Source organism: Bipolaris oryzae (genome assembly GCF_000523455.1).
Source record: "Bipolaris oryzae ATCC 44560 unplaced genomic scaffold scaffold_138, whole genome shotgun sequence".
NCBI lineage: Eukaryota > Fungi > Ascomycota > Dothideomycetes > Pleosporales > Pleosporaceae > Bipolaris > Bipolaris oryzae.
In genome coordinates this window covers 27,952-45,492 of record NW_006911414.1, presented here as the reverse complement: position 1 = coordinate 45,492, position 17,541 = coordinate 27,952, and the positions used below count along the sequence as shown (strand labels likewise).

General features: G+C 53.6%; 5 protein-coding genes across 5 annotated transcripts; 4 read left to right on the top strand and 1 right to left on the bottom strand.

The window, feature by feature from the left end:
* Window positions 1–496: 496 nt before the first annotated feature.
* COCMIDRAFT_103171 (uncharacterized protein) lies at window positions 497–2,113 on the top strand (the record flags this gene model as incomplete). The annotated part of the gene is made up of 3 exons (XM_007692717.1): window positions 497–953; window positions 1,024–1,421; window positions 1,472–2,113. 3 exons carry the CDS (start codon window positions 497–499, stop codon window positions 2,111–2,113), a joined length of 1,497 nt encoding a protein of 498 aa, XP_007690907.1.
* Window positions 2,114–2,241: 128 nt separating this feature from the next.
* COCMIDRAFT_7866 (uncharacterized protein) lies at window positions 2,242–3,183 on the bottom strand (the record flags this gene model as incomplete). The annotated part of the gene is made up of 1 exon (XM_007692702.1): window positions 2,242–3,183. One exon carries the CDS (start codon window positions 3,181–3,183, stop codon window positions 2,242–2,244), a length of 942 nt encoding a protein of 313 aa, XP_007690892.1.
* Window positions 3,184–8,517: 5,334 nt separating this feature from the next.
* Window positions 8,518–9,716, top strand: COCMIDRAFT_28814 (uncharacterized protein; the record flags this gene model as incomplete). The annotated part of the gene is made up of 4 exons (XM_007692707.1): window positions 8,518–8,943; window positions 9,095–9,132; window positions 9,248–9,437; window positions 9,486–9,716. 4 exons carry the CDS (start codon window positions 8,518–8,520, stop codon window positions 9,714–9,716), a joined length of 885 nt encoding a protein of 294 aa, XP_007690897.1.
* Window positions 9,717–9,979: 263 nt separating this feature from the next.
* COCMIDRAFT_103166 (uncharacterized protein) lies at window positions 9,980–10,195 on the top strand (the record flags this gene model as incomplete). Its single annotated transcript, XM_007692716.1, has 1 exon — window positions 9,980–10,195. A coding segment is annotated over one exon (216 nt), but the record flags the coding sequence as incomplete, so codon positions are not given.
* Window positions 10,196–13,539: 3,344 nt separating this feature from the next.
* COCMIDRAFT_103135 (uncharacterized protein) lies at window positions 13,540–16,266 on the top strand (the record flags this gene model as incomplete). The annotated part of the gene is made up of 5 exons (XM_007692715.1): window positions 13,540–13,635; window positions 13,685–14,435; window positions 14,491–14,679; window positions 14,730–14,862; window positions 14,913–16,266. Coding segments are annotated over 5 exons (2,523 nt in total), but the record flags the coding sequence as incomplete, so codon positions are not given.
* Between the last annotated feature and the right edge of the window lie 1,275 nt (window positions 16,267–17,541).

The following is a 17,541-nucleotide window of genomic DNA, read 5'->3' as shown; positions in this document are numbered from 1 at the left end:
GTACTGCAAACAGACTGCTGGGGGACCGTGCAGCAAGAACAAGCGAAGTGCACGACGTGGAAACCAATTCCGGATAGCAACGTAACACAGCACACATTCTTATTTGAGAATAGTACAGAGGAACACTAAGCTTTATCGAATCCGAAGTATGAATCTAAGACCTGCATACCAACTCGCCACACACACCCGGCTTTGGCACAAAAGCATGGCTTAATTACGGCACCCCGCAATGTCGGCGTGCAGTCTGCGCTCCTTCTTCAGCTCCTGGGGACCAGGATGCAGATCACTACCTATGAACTCGTACATCGTCTGGGATTCATGCAGCTGAACGAGGACGAGAACAAACAAGTGGCACGGTTAAGATCCAACCGGAAAAGTGGTTAGTCGTCGGCATGGCTTGGGTAATGGTTCTCTTATCGCCTGCATCTGACATGCTACCCTTTCTTTCTCTCTTGTGTTCCTTAACCCGAATTACAGGTAGCCCTTACCACCCCCCATGATTCTCATTCCCATTATCGTCTGGCTAGTATGCGCCGTGCATAGGTCATTGGCGAATTCGGATGATCTGAAGCAGGTCGTCCTTGAATTACACCCACTACTATCGAAGGATGCCGTTATCACATTCCCTTGGGATGCGCGCTGGGACGATTTACAAATCCGCGGGTCTTCTCCACGCATCTCTCCCAATTACAATGTAGTCGTTGAAGTAGCAACCGAAGCCGATGTGCAGACAATAGTTTCCCTTGCTAATCGGTTCAATGTCCCGTTTTTGGCTATCTCCGGTGGGCACGGGTGGACTACGACGCTGAATGAGCTACCATATGGCATTCAAATCAACATGAGAAAGCTCAATACCACGACGCTCAGCCAGGATGGAAAAACGGCGATAGTTGGCGGTGGTACAAAGCAGTATGAGATAACCCGTTCTCTCTTCGCCTTGGGTAAATACGCTGGTAGGTATAACCCCGTGCCTTGAGGTTTTTGGTCAAATGGTTTGGTAAGCTAATCGTGAACTGCTGATAGTCACTGGACTTTCGAATTGTGTTTCAGTAGCAGGTCCATTATTAGGAGGTGGCCACAGCCTACTCCAAGGTCAATATGGCTACTCTGTGGATGGCCTTGTTTCTGCACGAGTAGTTCTCGCCAATAGCGAAGTTGTCGAAGCCTCTCGAACCAAGAATGCCGACTTATTCTGGGCACTGCAAGGAGCCGGTCACAACTTTGGCATCCTTACTAGCCTCGAAGTAAAGACTTATGATATCCCATCCGACTGGACGGTTTATACTTTGATATTCTCGTCAGAGAAAGTTGAGGCATTATTTAGCCTGGTCAACGACTTCGAGGATCCAACAACGGAGCGTCCGGCAAAACTGGCACTAACCGGAGTGTTCATAAGACTTCCCGCTGTAGACCCAATCAACGTAGGTTATATTCTAACACCATGAAAATGGCGTAGCTAACTGCTCCTCAGCCTGTTGTCTTATATACTGTCGCATATGAGGGCTCACAAGCACAGGCTGAGCCATATGCTGCACGTTTCATAGCTCTTGGCCCCATCTTTACCAAGGTCGATATTGTCAACTATGTCGAACTATACACAGTGACTGGAAATAATCTCACCAGTCAAGCCTGCACACAGAATGAGAACGTTCTAGGAGCTGGAGTTTCATTGCCTGCTTGGGACATCCAGGGTGTTCGCAAAGCCTTTACGATATTCGGAGAATACACAGCTGATCCGCGTTTCAACACTTCCATCACGCTTATGGAGAATTACGGAATGCAAGGAGTACGCGCTATTGACGCTGAATCTACTGCTTTAGCGCCTGAGGAGCGCGAACTGCCCATCCTTGCGAGCGCAGTGATTTGGTGGGCTGGTGAAGACAAGGAAACAACAAAGGTTGCTGAGTCTCATATACATGCGATGCGCGATGCCCTATACACGGGTATCGACAAAGACAGTAGCAAGAAGCGACACTGTTACGTCAACTATGCAAGTGGAGATGAGTCAAAGCCCGAGGTGTATGGATACAATGCTAGACTTGAGAGGCTAGCTAGATTGAAGAGTGAGTGGGATCCAGAGAACAAATTCAGATACTACAATCCCATAGTCTAGATAGTACAATTATTCATTATCGAAAAGCTTTTATCACACAAGATATACACATTACTAAAGTCTAAAACGGGATGAATTTGCTGTAACCTCCAAACTGGCGCCAGCGCCGGAGAAAAAACATCCCAAGGCTATCTAAGCCACTTCTCAACAGCAGCATTATCGGGATATGAAATGCTCCCTTCCTCCATCCCAGGATCCCTTGGCTCAGGCGGCCAGATCCTCTCGCACTCCTCCAAGTGCCTCGCGATTGCGTCTTCAGTCAGTTCTACTGACCTCGGCATCGCCTCCTCCTCTTCCACCTTCTCCTCCTCTTCCGAGGCCATTCCACTCCGTGGCTCAAAAGACTTTGCAGCATAATGAAGCTGCGCCACCGAAGCGTTTTCGGTCCCCTCGACCTCCACCCTCTCGAACCCCCTCGTCGTCACCACCTCACTCTTCTCCCCAAACCCCCTCGAGAACCTCTCTTCTCTCAACTTCCACACCTGCACCTCCCCTCTTCCCTCCCCCTCTTCAATCTCCTCGACAGTATACTTGCTAGCAGTGACTGTCACCCCCTCCCACAACGCCTCCCGCGTTGTCCTCTCCCCGGAGAGGCTTTCTCCATTCATGAACAATCCTTCTTCATTACACGCCTGGCCCACACCAAGCCACTCCTTCTCCTCCAGCATAAACAGCCTCGCTAGCCGCTCCGGCTCGCGACATACAAAGTGAAGCGACCGGGCCGCCAGCAGCGCATCTCCGAATACGCTCCAGATATCCGTCCATGTGGTGGTTAATGAGGAGGATTTTGATGGGTGAATGATGACCTGGAGAGTCATCTTTTCGCCGTCATGGAGGAGGGTTTCCCAGTCGGACGGACCCCATATGGGGTAAGGGGTTGGAGAGAGAGAGGAGAGCGCTGTGGCCTGCGCTTCCTTTGATGTGAAGAGATGGGGGAGAGGAGGGGAGATGGAAGTGACGTCGAATTCTGCTTCGTTGAATTCGACGGTGCTGTTGCTGGGGAGGCTTTTCAGCCAAATTTGCTGTCGGAGCTCCTTTGGGAGCTTTGAGAATATGGTGAAGGAAGCCATGGTGGTTATGATGATGGTGATGATGTTTTTTTGGCTTTTTTTGGTCGCTGGTGATGATGTGGTGGTGGAGAAAGACTTTTTCAGAATGATAATGTGTGATGAAGATGTTCAGAACTGCCTGAGGAAGACAGAGGAAGATGAGCTTCTATTTAAATGATTCTGGAGTCGGCTGTCGGAGTACCAAAGTTTGGATTGAGGTATTATTCTGTCTTCAAAGCAGCTATGTGTCATTTAGGAGTTTGGTTGTGATCTCTTTTTAAATCTCTGGTTCACCCTATAAGTGATAACCTAAGTGTGATTCACTACATTGTATTCGTCTAGCTCTTAATACTAATTTTACACGCGATTCACTACAAGAGAGTGAACTGTCATTATCTCGCTAGAAAGTTCTTCCTGAGGGATTTAAAGGTGAAAGTAATTGGAAGTGAGTTCACTGGTCAGTGATGACTATTTTTAACTACACTTCACTGCAACCCTATCTTCAAACAGACTAACACTACCTTAATAACCCAGTTCTATCTTCTACATATCTGTTCTCGCTCATTTGCTATATTCCTTTCGCCTCAACTAAATAGCACGTATGGAAGCACAGTAAATGTAACTGCTAATCTATCAGCATTACTATCATGTAGTCGTCTGCACATTACAAGACATGTATTTCAATAAGAAAAAGAGTTGGCTAATATACAATTCAATTAATTTATGCTTCAAGAGACAGGACGTAATGGATTGTTATCATATATCTTGCTCTTCGTTCTTGCTGCTGATGTCACCATTTACCTCATGTCTCCTGTCAGGTTGACTGACACTGTTAGTACCGGATACATCGATTCAGTCATCAATCACTACCAATGCGTGCAACAAGTCTCTACAACCCACACGAAAAAGACACGTTTGCAAAGCACTCTTGCATAGTAATTGCAACGTTGCATATACCACACATGCACATTCAATGCACCAACATGTGAAAGAAAGCCCATTGCAAACAACAATCTTACCGTAAATCTATTCCACCGTAATCCTCCCACCACGCTCAACCTTCCCAAATCCTACCCGCCGTACGTGATCACTATCAGTTCGTCCGACGTTCAGTCCTTACTCTTCCCCATCCGGTCCCCCGTCCTCAAATCACCCGGCCGCCGCCCCTTGCAAACAAAAAACCACAGACCAACCTAACCCCTCCCTCCCTCTCCCCAACAACCACCCCCTGTTCCAACGTGCCGCTCCGCAAATGACAGTAAGATCCGCGACAAGTAAGTATTACTAGAAGCATCATCCAGAACCAGGGAGGGAGGGTGTACCTTCTCACCCAAAAAAAAAATTGACCGAAGGGAAAAACATAAAAAATAAAAAAAAACGGGGGTCAATAAATGCCCAAATGCAGGTTCAATCACCCCTCCCCATCTCGCTCACCGAAGCCTTACCCTTGCTTTCTGCCCCCCCCCCCCCCCCCCTCCGCTTCCAATCCAACCCCCGCAACCCAGCTCTTCCTCGCCGAACAACCCCCCTCCCTTATAAACTTTCCATATCTACCTGTAGCAAAGGAAATGCAGGGTCTCTCTTTCCTTCCGCCCACCAAACCCCTCCCCCCCTACATGGAAAAACCCGTTAACCCTATTCAACAACAACATCCAACATCCAACATGGGGTAAGGGGGAAGGCGGCATTGTAAGTATCCCCCCCCAAAAAAATTATATTACCGACCGAAACTTATCCAGTTTTTTCGTCCTTCATTTTGTTTTCAAAAGAGAGGGAGAGAAAAGCCAAGTAAAAGTAAGCGAGGGGGGGGGGAGGGGGGAAAAGTGGGAAAAATTACTACAACTACACGTATATGCAGAGCCGGCCCGCACCACGCATGTCAATTACTCGGCAGATTTGGTGCATTTTATCTATTCTGTCTACGTATCTGTGTGTATGTAGGTAGATGTACGGATAAAGTACACAGTAAGACTGTGTGTGAGAGAGAGAAAGAAAGAGCGAGAAGGGGTAAAGCCCACTCGCTTTACTTAGCTGGCTCTCCCCGCTGGGTTCCTCCGCCTACGAAATTACTTTCGTTTGTCTTTTGCTCGGTTCTATTGGCATACTGGGTAATGATCGCTTCATCTCGAGTGTGATTTCGCGACGACGAGTGTTTCAGGTGCATCATGTGTTCGCAGGCAAGATTGCCATTCTTTCTTGGTTTTGGTAGCCAAGAGGGGGGGAGAGAGAGGGAGGGCTAGTACTACGGACAATCGGAAACGAAAGGGCTTGGCATGCTCGTTTTCTGCTCTCTCTCTCTCTTTCTCTCTTCTTTTTTACCCCCCACCGTACATACGGTCGGGGTTTTTTTACCCCGATGTTTGTTATGGGCTGCACGTGAAATGTTTCAGGGTTTTGCGAACATTCAGACAGACTTTATTGTCTACATAACGCCTGTCATTAATCTGTATCTCTTCTTCCCAGCAGCCGAATATCAACTAGCTTTGTTTGATTCGGAAGTGGGGTGGGGTGCAACATTAATCGGAACAAAAACTTTTTTCCCCTTCTTCTTCTTGTTCTGTTTCTCATTTTCTTCCATATGCGCGCGCGCGGAAAAAACCGGCTTAATTTCATGACCCCATAAATGTCGACAATACGAGACGCGAGAACGAAATAAATGGATGGGCGCAGTGGCACTGCGTAAAGTAAAGCCGAGGATGTATTTTTTCCCCGAGAGCGAAAGGGACCCCGCAAAAGCCATTCCCCCCCCCATGCAAATTCATACGTACTGTACCACATGTCCGAATATTCCATGATGTTGATGCTTTTTAAACATGCATAACGTCATATGACTGGTACCCATCGAGAGAGAGAGAGAGAGAGAGAGAAAAGAGGCGCAGCGGGTCCGATACACGAGACAATGCACGTCTAAACTTGCTAGTAGGTGTAAGTCGAACCAAGGGCCCAGTATCGGTGGTTCACCCTTCTCAATAAGCACCGCGTCTCGGATGCGGGGGGTTTGCAAGCGCAAGGACGTAATTAGTGACACTGGGATGTGGGCATCCAGTTCGTTCAAGCTGATGCGATGGTTTGGCTAGGGGGGCAACATGGCGTGTGCGTGTACCATGGTTCGCAGGATGCGAACGGCAGCCACTCAAGACGACTACACGGACAGCAACTTCGCATCACTAAAGACGCTAGTTTTACCGTTAACCGCGCACACGTACCAGGCGCGAGTGGTCTCGGCCCGCAATGCATGCAGAGATTTTCGTGATAGATCAGCCCATTTTCCCAACCCCCCCAGCCCACACTGGGATAGCTGGTCGAGCGCGTTTTGGGTGCTCGGTATGTATCTTCGGATGGTTGGAGAAGCCGGGCGATGTTTTGCGTGCGGACCACGGTTGACGCGTGGCTAGTAGTCCCTACGGATGTTTGCTTACACGCAGGGTGGGCCTGAGCGTCATGATTTGTTCAATGTGGTGTCTAGTCCGATGGGATTAGCCATTGGCTACAAAACCTACCAGAACTATCTCGGCAGGAGCCTGTTATTGCCTGCCCTCGGATACGCAGGTAAGACCGACCACGCCTGGGCTATGATCAAAGTAGGCTAAAAAGCTCCCATGAGGAAAAAAAGTGGATGCTCTATGAGGTAGAGTTTCGGGCTAAGCGCCTCAAGATGCCATAACATTTATTGTGTTCAGATGGATCGTCCCGAGCGCACGTATGTAAAAGCGATGGCCGGGATTTAGCCAGCCGCCCATACCACTTTGTCGGATAAAAACATTGACGTTCCGAGTCAAGCGAATTCCAAAAAGCATGCTATACGGCACCATGTCATTACGCTATGGCATGATTACGGTTCGGCGTGCAAAGGTCACTTGGCAGCCGGCGCAGAAAGCGTCCTGGGATGAGTTCATGAGCAAAGGAATTAATTACCTGTTGGGGGGCATAGTTGGCCATGTGATACTGGGCCGTGCCAATATGCTAAGAGAAAATTTTTTTTCATAACCGTGATTCGAATCGAGACATGTACATTACATGTTGTACGGGCTGATTTGGAAGGTTGAGAGGTTGCAAATAGAGACGGCGGCAGGCTAAATGCAGTGTCGAACCCAAAAGCAGTCTATGCACGATTGCGCTCAGACAGCATGTTCTTAGAACAGCGGTGTCGTCTGATATAGGGCATCTCGAAGAAGCTACATGACGAACATCGAGTATTGCGTCAGCCACAATTAGCACAGTGGGAAGAGGCGCAATCGAAGTGACATAGCCCCAGGCTGCAGCACGCCCTGTAGCTGGGGCGGGACGCCAAGGCGATGCATGTAAAGCACGTCGGGCGGATCATGCAAAGGCTTGGTGACAAGCGGCTCTGCTGCTGCTGGTGCTGCTGCGAGATGGCCGCATGCTTTTTTGGCAGCCGTTATAATGCTGCGTGAGTAGACCGAGGCCGACGTTGCCGGACCAGTTTGTCACGATGCAAGGGAGAGGCGCAGCGGGCTAGTGCCGGAGCCGTGGTCAATGACTATTGAAGGTTTAGGTAGAGCACTCTACACCTAGAGCAGTAGATTCGCGCGAACAATGAATGAGTTGGAAGAGAAAAAAAACAAAGCCAAAGCCGAGAAGAGCGGTGAAGGGGTTGGCAGTAGGGCGGGAAGCAGCTCGAGCGAACAACGAACCCCTCACTTGGGAATTGTCTATTTGTTGAACTTTGTTGAGGCCGTCGAAGAGCAGGTGGAGTGGACGCGAGCAGTATGCGAGACCGGTGAAGCCGAGAGCCGACCAATGGCGCGGCCGCGTCGCACCCCACGAGCTGCACGGCGCCGTCGTGGCTAGCCTGCTCCGTCCACTTCCCGATAATGGCTCTACTGGGCTTCCTGACGTGGCCGGTGGTGATTGGCAGCCCCGACGCCTATCTGAACAGTCGAGCGAGCATGCGCCGCTGATCCAGCTGCTTCTTGGAGGCCTCGTTGCGTGCCAGAGAGAAAATGCCATTCTTGCAATGTACAATAGTACGTACATGTCTATGCCGGATATGCTCCACGCCTGCGCTCGACTCGTGCGCCGTAGAGCGCGGACGCGAGGGGGTCGGTGCGACTGCATGCAAAGGACGCCCGCTCCAGTGTCTTCCATCGGGTCCACTATTGGCATGCTAGTTGGAGGACGTCGAGAGCGGAGGGGGCGTCGCCTTAGCTGCCACCACGCAGGGCTCCCTTACATCACACGCATATGCAGGCGCGGCTCGCTGCATATGAGCTCTGGCCCGTCAAAGTCCAAGTGGCTGCATCGCGGGATTGCCTCACGCTGCAGGAACGTTGGTGCGGGATAGAGGCAGAGAGACAGAGGTGGTCAGAAATGGCGGCAGCGAGAGCTTAGTCCATGGTCTTTTGCCTTGAGCTCCTTGTCGCTGGCTCGGCCGTCTGTCCAGGCGGCTTGCAGGCGAGAGTGGACTGCGGCCGTGGCAAAGACCAATTCGGGTTGAGTACGCGACATCCGAGCCCAGATTGCGCTTTAATTATTGCCAGTTGGACAGGAATGGACACAGACCCCACTGCACGAGAACGCGATGCTCTCCATGACCAAAGGCTGATACATTCCTACAGCACACAAGGCGCCCGTGCCATGAACCCTGTTCGAGAGTATTGGAAAATAGAAGCTTCGTCATGTGCTGAGGCGATGCAGTGGCCTGACTCGCACCCCGTCTCCCATCCTGTATCTATTCTGGCCAGCTTGGTGGTGGAGGTCGAGGTGGAGGTGGAGGTGGAGGTCGAGGGACTGCAAGTAGCAGCAGGTAGCAAGTGCCAGGTAGGAGGTAGACACGGACGCCCGCCTTTCTCCACGATCCGCTCCCTCCCACATCGCGCCGGCTGCGCTGCACTGCACGTTTATTTCCACCGGTGCATATCTGCTACACGCCCTAGCCCACGAGGCCGCCGTGTGACTGCCACCATTAAAGGTCATTGTCCACACCTCTCTTCGACTACAAAGTCTTTTGTGTGTACACAGGTGATACAGCCCGGGTCGCTTGAGCGCTTCGTCATACCTCTTGCCCTCTAGTGCCCCTCACTCACACACACACACTTTTGCCAACCGTACTACGGTACTGTAGTCGAGTACCTGGACTTGTCTGTTCCCACCCAGCCCCCGGCCTTGGTTGCCATCAAGTAATGATGCCATCGATTTCCCGGTCACGTTTGCCTGATGATGCCATCAGTCGTGGTACGGCGTGGGCCAGCATGTTGCTCTCGACCAAACTTTTGGAGCGCATGCTCGAGCATCACGTCGACACAATGTTGGCAGTAAGTAAAGTACTAAGAGCACGGCTGTACTCTAGTATCATGTTGCAGCTAGCCACGACACGGATGCGAACTCTTGGTTTGGCGCCTAAGGCGATAGGTTGGGCTGAGGAGGTGCCAACTGTCAAGTCTGAGTGCATGGCCGCGGGCCTGCTTGTTCCAGAGGTCGAGGCTGGCACCGTTCGCATGGTTGGAGCAGGGATAGAGGCGGACTCTCCCGTGCGCCGTGCTACGAGTCCCGTGATGCACCGGGATGCAAAAGCCCTTGCCCGTCCTTTTTGAACATTGCGGCCATGGTGGCGCTTCGTCCGTATTGCTACGATCTGGGCTCTTGTTTCAGCTGGTCGAAAGGAATGGCCTTGTGATACGGCAACAACGCCTTGCCCGAGGTGCCGGGCCTAGACATCCCGAGTGCGAGACACAGCCATGGATATTGAGTTGCACTCTGTGAGGTGGGTAGTGCGGGTGGCTGTTGAGGGCGAGGTAAGAAAGCGTGACCATGGCTTGGCTTGCCCGCATGCGGCTAGCTCGGCCAGCGCATCTACTCACCGCAACTAACGGACGCCCTATCAAACCTTGCGGCGTCCACATCCAACGTCAAGCCCGTGTTACAGTCGGCACGTTTGTCAGTCGACTTTGCTGTCGAGTGGATGGCTTTGGGGCATTCAAGCTCCAGCGGTCATGGACGCGAGTGCCGCGGCGCTTGCAGTGGCAGCGCTGTATGGCTCGGCTGTGGCCCTTTGGTGGCCATTGTCCGCTGACATGACATGGCCGTCGTACACTGTCGAGTTTCCACGTTGCACACGCTTCACATGCTTTCGCTTCACGGGCTTGGATACCCACTCGACCCGTCGAGTGCATGCCCTCGTGGGGAACAGATGGCCGCTGGTCTGCCTCTGGTCTGGCTGCTTCCCCCCCCATCAAGCATGTCGACTAGCCAGCCAATGACGTGGGGGATGGCCAATGCCCAGTGATAGGTGGCCGGCTAGCTTGCACGGCCTACCGTCCGTCTATCCCGTTTACTGTCGGTCACATCCCTGCGAGTGCTGGATAGAGGGCATTTAGCCTATGGAGGGAATGTCATCCATCTATGAGACGAGGGCCTTTGCAAATTGGGCAGGCCAGATTGCTCCGTCTCACCAGGTATCTACAGTAGTGGTGGTGGTGCGGTTATGGGAAGGTAGGTAGGCAGGTAGGGGAGGGGGGAGAGGATGACGAGCATCGTCAGCAGATGAGGGTGCCGCGGCAGTTGATTGTGTTTCAGAAGGAACGTGGCTGTCCGGCAGTGCAGTGCAGCGGCGTGCAGTCAAGGTCAGTGCAAGTGCAAGCAGCAATTTTTTTCTGCTTTCTGCTTTTTCGAGCCATTGTGCAGTGTTTGGCTCTGACTCGCAGGCGCGCAAATCATACGTAGCAGGTGGGCGGAAGGCGCAGCACCGACTGCCGACAGAGGCATGTACTAGAAGGAGAGTAGTCGCAGTGGGCAGTGGGCAGGTGGGAGCTGGTAGGCGGTAGGATGATTTGAAGCTCCAACGTTTGAACTGTGCCCTTTCGGACTTTCAGTTGTTGGGACCTGTGTGTGGCCTGCGCTCCGCAATTACACACACGCACACGGTCCGGGACCGCTTAGTCAAGGCGGGCGGTTGCAACGACTGTTCCCTATCAATTGACCTAGTTTGCCCGCGGTGTGCGTTCGAATATCTCCGGCAGCGCTCAGTGGCTGCTGGATTCAGCCGTGTTATCCCCATCGGGAGGACAGCCGATGCCTCAGGAAGCGACGCTGGCGAGGAAAAAGTAGGCGCCCGCTAAATTTGGAGCGCGACACCCTTGCGCGCCAGGCCGGCCGTGAGAGGATGGGCGTTCAGGGAGTGGGGAAGACGTCGAGGGCCAGGCCGGGTCTTGGAAGGGCAGCTAGCAGAGGGTGGGCATGAGGAGGGGGCCGGCCAGCGCAGTGGCAGAACCAAGCGATCTGCTGGTGTACATGGGATCTGTCGTGGCCGCCGTGGAAGCCATTGTGTGGTAGAGAGTGCTACGCTCGCTTGCGTGCATAATCGTCGCGGTATGGGCGGGCAGGCCTGTCCCTGTCAGCAGCCCTCTCCACCCCAGCGCCCGTGTCAACCGCACCGTCGGCGGATCAGCCCAGTCAGCACGCAGGCGACATGGCCGCGTCCGTGCACCGTGAGCGAGCGAGCGAAACGGCCTGCCCTCTTGCTTTGCTCTTGCCCTCTGACGGGATTGCTGTTGCTGCTGTTGCCGCTGCTGTTGCTGCTGCTGGCGGCCCCCCCAGCCTGGTGCGCAAGCCGGGCCTGCCCCATGCCCGTCCATGCCCATGTCCATGCCCATGCCCATGCCCATGCCCATGCCCATGCCCATGCCACGGTGCCCTCGCGTTGTCCCCACCAAGCCCGATGTGAATTTAGATTGTGTGCTCGCAGCGGCTCGTGTGTGGTGTGGGTGTGGGTGTGGGTGTGGGTGGTGTGTCTGTGTGTAGGTAGTCGTAGCAGCAGCAGTAAGTATGTGTGCTGCTGCTATTGCTGCCATGCCATTCATCGCTGCTGCTACTGCTGTCGTTGCTGGCTGCTAATTGCTGCACCGAGTCCCGCCCCCCAGGCCATCTCCACCCTCCCGTCCAGAGCGGCCGTCATCTCTAGCCACTGTATGTACATACTGTCCTGTCTTATTCTGCTGCTCTGCGTTCTGCCCTATCCTGCCCCATTCCTGCTTGTCCTGCCTGTCCCGTACCGCCCTCCGCCTGCATCTCTTGCCCACGCACCCGTCTTCCCCCCTTCTGCATCACCAGCTGCTGGAGCCGCCGGCGCTGCAAATTCGCTCCGGCCCGTCGACGCAGCTACAGCGACAGCCTGCTCACCCGGAACAACTTGTCAGCGACGCCCGTCGTGCACTGATCCCGTCCAAAGCATTGGACGCGCCGTCTCCAGAGAAAGCGGCCACTTTGCATCAGACTGCTCTGCGGGCTGTGCGCTGCTCGCCTGTCCACCTCTGCCTCTTAGCTGCGGCCTGCCTGCTGTCGAGCGCTGCAGAGAATCCTGCAGCATTACCGACGAGAACGACTTCCTTCTCCACACCCACCACAACCCTCCTGCCCTCGCCATTGTCTCGCAGTCTTCGCGTTTGCTCGTTGAAGAAGTGGTCAGTACACGCTCTTTGCACTCTGCCTCACTCCCCCCCGTTGCTGCTCTGCCCACCCCCTCCCTCCCTTACCCCCCCAAGACTCTTGCTAGCCGGACTCGCCACCTGCGTTTCCCGTGCACTCGCCTATCGGTCGCCTTGTCTGGTTGGGCCAGCACTAGCTAGCATCAAAGGGCACATCCCAACCACCTCCGCCTCAATACCTCCGCCTCCCCACCGCAGTCTGCGAAGAAGCCCTTCGCTCGCTCTGGCTGTTCCACCTTCCCCCTTCCCCTCCATAGACTGTCGTTTTGCCGCCTGCACAGAGCCTTATTGCTCTCCTGCCCTTTAGTGTCGGCCAGTTCACCAGTGCTGACGCGTGTGTGCGCGCAGTAGCCTTTTCCTACGCTTGCAGCCGCTATCGCTATCGATACAGCTCGACCCGCATTAACGAAGCGCGACGACGTTACGACTGTTTACGACAACACTGCACTCTGCTCGACCCCGCAACACATGTTCGTGGCTTTTGCAGACATCTTCAGCTATTCTTCCAGGCCGGCATTTGTCAATTCGTCCCTTTGCGTGTTTTGAACCGAGCGCCAAAAGCATTGTCGACTACCCAGCACTTCCCTGCTTTACGACTGCAACGACGTAACGACTAGCTTTTCGAGACCCCAGCATTGTTTGCAGCGTTCACTTGATCCAGCAGCTTCTTGCGCGCATAGCCTTTTCCCGTCACGCCTGTTCGCAGCCGACTCATCCTGGTCAGTATCTCCACTTACCCTCATCCACCTTCTTCTTCTCCTCCTCCAAGACCGCAACCCTCCTCCTCCACCTCCTCCCACCGACCTCCCCGCTACCATGCTTCTCCACATTGCAGCCGTCAAATTTCTCCGTGTCCAGTAGAGGCTTTGGCTTGTTTGTAGCCTTCCTCACCTACCCGTGTCTCGTTGGTTCCCCACTGCAGTCAACCGATCAACCTCGCCATTCAAAGCAAACAACTAACTTGCGGTGTAGATTATTCGCTTCGTCAATCCTCTCGCCGTGTCAAGCCTCTCGCCGCATCCCACCTCACGTCGCGGGCAATCATCACATTGAACACGTGCTTACCTTCTCAGCAATAGGCTCGGCTCTCTGGACAACTGACTCGAGAATCTTTGCGCCAAACCTCTCAACCCTGGACACCAACAAAGCCTCTCTCTCGAGAACACGTCAATACCGTAAAGCTGGAGCTCCCATCGATCTCGTCGGTCCACGCTCGCGGCCCTGCTGACACTTGGTACCCATCCCATTACGCAACTAAACCTGCCGTCTCGGGTGAACGTCTTCCAGCTCTGCCTCAAATTCAGTCACACCCAAGCACGTCGTCAAACTACTCATCGCCTCGTGGTGATTCCATTAGCTCTGGTTCGGTGAGCGGTGGAAGTGCTAGTTCCAATACGTCGTACGCTGCGTCGGTCAACGGCCAGACTACCGGCTTCAAGACCCCCTCCCCCAAACATACCCCCCAGTCTCTGAGACGAGATTCGCAATCTCTGAACACGCAGTCCGTCCAGAGCTCTCCGTTTGGCACCACCCAGGAGGGATATAGCTTTGCTCCCAGCGGCTACAACAGCATGAACCAGATGCAATCGTATGCTGACGTGCATCAATCCCACATGGCCACTGCTGCTCACGCTCCAGCTTCGGCCCCTCCATCGGGGCTGTCGCACTACTCATACCCCCCACAGCCCTCAATGATGCAATCTCAACATCAATACAGCCAAGGACCACCTGGATACCCGCCATATGGCTACCCTGGTGGCGTCCCTTCGCAGATTCCAGCTTCTTCATCTATGAACCAAGCTATGGTACCCTCAACACTCCAACTACCAGGTTAGTTTTCCCTCTTTCTCTCTTCATGGCATAGTCACGAAGCTAACATGTTCAGCCATGTCGTCTGGTGCACCAGCTTCATCACTACCCGGCTCTCAGAGCTACCAGACACAGACCTTTGACCACACTGGTCAGGTTGCTCCTCCAGGAATGAAGCCTCGTGTGACTGCTACTCTCTGGGAAGACGAAGGCAGTCTTTGCTTCCAAGTAGAGGCCAAGGGCGTTTGCGTTGCGCGCCGCGAGGGTGAGTTGAAATTTCTCTGCTAAGAAATTGACCAGACTGACACGTTGTAGACAATCACATGATCAACGGAACCAAGCTTCTCAACGTCGCCGGCATGACGCGAGGTCGACGAGATGGCATCCTTAAGAGTGAGAAGACACGACACGTTGTCAAGATTGGCCCCATGCACCTCAAGGGTGTCTGGTTAGTCTTCACCTTGTTTGTTGATCTTATATAAGCTTATAATGTTCTAGGATTCCCTTTGAGCGAGCCCTCGAGTTTGCCAACAAGGAGAAGATTACTGAGCAGCTGTACCCTCTGTTTGTCCATGACATCGGTGCACTGCTCTATCATCCGTCTAACCAGACGAGGTCAAGTGTAGGGAGCGCTGCCATGGCTGCTGTAGACCGCAACCGAAGACCTGACCCTATGCAGACTCATCAGCGATACCTCTCCGGACCAGCTGCATCGCAGCCTCCGTCGCTTCACCACCATCATTCGATGAGCAACCCCATTGCCACTGCTATTTCTCAGCCCCCGCACGCCATTCAGCCCCACCCGTCATCTGGTCGCCCAGGAATTGACCGGGCCCACACTTTCCCTACTCCTCCCACCAGTGCTTCGAGCATCATGGGCATGGGCAACCAGGGAAGCTCTTACGAATGGAACGGTAACAACGTTCAAAATCCCCAGGGCGGACAGCCACTATCCATCGACACAGGACTTAGCAACGCTCGCTCTGTACCTACAACACCTGCAAGCACGCCTCCAGGCGCTGTCCAACAAGGCATGTCCTATGCATCCGGTCAAAGCTTTGATGGTTCCCGGCCCATGTACTCTGGTCCTCCTTCCCAGCCCGGCCAGTACACACAGGGACAACCAATGATGGGTTACCGCCAGGATGGTTCCTACCCAAAGACAGAGATGGCGCCCCCATCTCGTATCAATGACGTACCTGACGAGGGTGAGGTCAAGCAACCCGACGGCATGATGCCCCAGGGTCATGAGCAGGTTGCCCCGCCGCCGCAAGGTACCGAAGGCGAGCATGATCACGGCAATGAGTACACACACTCGAATGCCTCCTACAATGGCAACCGGGGCCCGTATGGATACCCGCCCAACGGCCCACCTGGAGCCATGCATCCCGATCACCCCCACCTCTCCCCCGAGATGACTGGCTCTCCTCACCAAAACGGCTCTGGACGTGCCACACCTCGTTCAGCCGCCACTGGCCAGCCGCAGTGGAGCTCGGGTTACCCAACTCCACAACGTCAAGCACCACCTTCCAGCAACCTTTACAACGTAATGAGCGATCCGCGTGGTGCCTCGAATGGCAATGCCACTCACGATGCCTATCAAGGCCCTGGCGCTGTACCTCAATACGCCACTCAAGGTTATCCTCCCACTAACGGTGTAAACTCCGGCAAACGTGGTCGCGATGACGAGGAAGAAGATCCTTACCGCCCCGACAGCGTTCAAGGAGACGACATGAGTGGTCTCAAGCGTCGCAAGACTCTGGAAGGTGGCGCCGTTGGCGGACCCTATGCCGACCCTACCCCTGGGCTACAGCGCGCGCACACGATGACAGCCCAGCGCGGCAGGCGGTAATGAAAGACTTTGCGTATTGTACTGGTGGCCAGTTGCCGTTTAATGAATGGCTTAGAAGGCGGATTGGCCTCGATATACAGCGTTTTTCTGGCATCAAGCGAGCGGTCTCTTTCAGCAGCAGCAGCAGCAGCAGCAGCAGCATCACAACATCCCACCACGACAATCTCGCCAGGCGTCTCTTCAACCAGCACGGAACGGGTTGAGATTGCGTACAAAACTCTCCAACCTCGCTCTCTTGAATTTCCTTGTGTCTACATTTCTTTGGAGATATCTTTTTTCTGTTTCTTTCTTGTTTTCCACATTTTCTGCAACTCTCGGCATTCACGACTTTAACGACCATTTGCTTCGTGGAACCCAAAGTTCCAAAACACACACACTATGTCCTGGGGCTTCGAGCGAACCTCTTGATATACGACTTTTGCATGGGGCGTGAGCACGTGCAAGTCTTGTACATTCTACAGTCGCCTGGATTTTGTTTCTTTTGCAAGCTGGGAGTTCATGGGGATGTTGAGGAGGACCACGGCATTGCCACGTCAGTCGAGTCCCCACTTGGACCTGGGCCCATTTCCGCGAGGGTTAATATTGAAAAGACATACGTGGTGGTGGGAACGGACGGACGACGTGGGCAAAGCACCCTCATGGCTTTCTTTCAGCTTCAAAGACCAACAGCACACCGTGCTGGACGAAAATGCGGGCGCAGATGAATTTGATGGATGTTTACGCAATGATGATATTTGCTTTGGCGGGCATCACGTTCTGAAGGGAAATTTCCAAGCCTTGTTTATTTTGTGGCTAGGTGGTCTGGTGGAGCTGCCATGAGCATATGGGGGGTAAGCCGTGGGACCATGTTGATTGTTTTTTTTTATGGCGGAGGATAGGATGCACGGCTTTGGTGTTTATTTTGTTCAATGAGCCGGCGACCGGGACTTTTATGACGTTAATGAGGGAATTAAAAGCTCGTTCTACATTAATGCGTTGTGTCGAAGGCAATGTGTGTAGAGTATGTGTCAGTGAAGTCTTATGTGTTGTACTGTCTGTGCGCTCTTGGGCTGCACTGGTCGACGGGCAACGAGGTACAGTAGATTTGGGCTTGCCTGTGTAGTGTTACACTGACTTGTCTTGTCTTGTCTGGAGCAGGGCGGGCAGCCTCGCCGACTGCAGTGTTGAGACGGCCCACGGTGCGACCCGAAGCATTGCTCTAGCGGGTGGTGATGGTGAGGTGGCAATGGACACCGCCTCATGGGCGTGGGACTGGCGGCCCATGAAGCGGCCCAG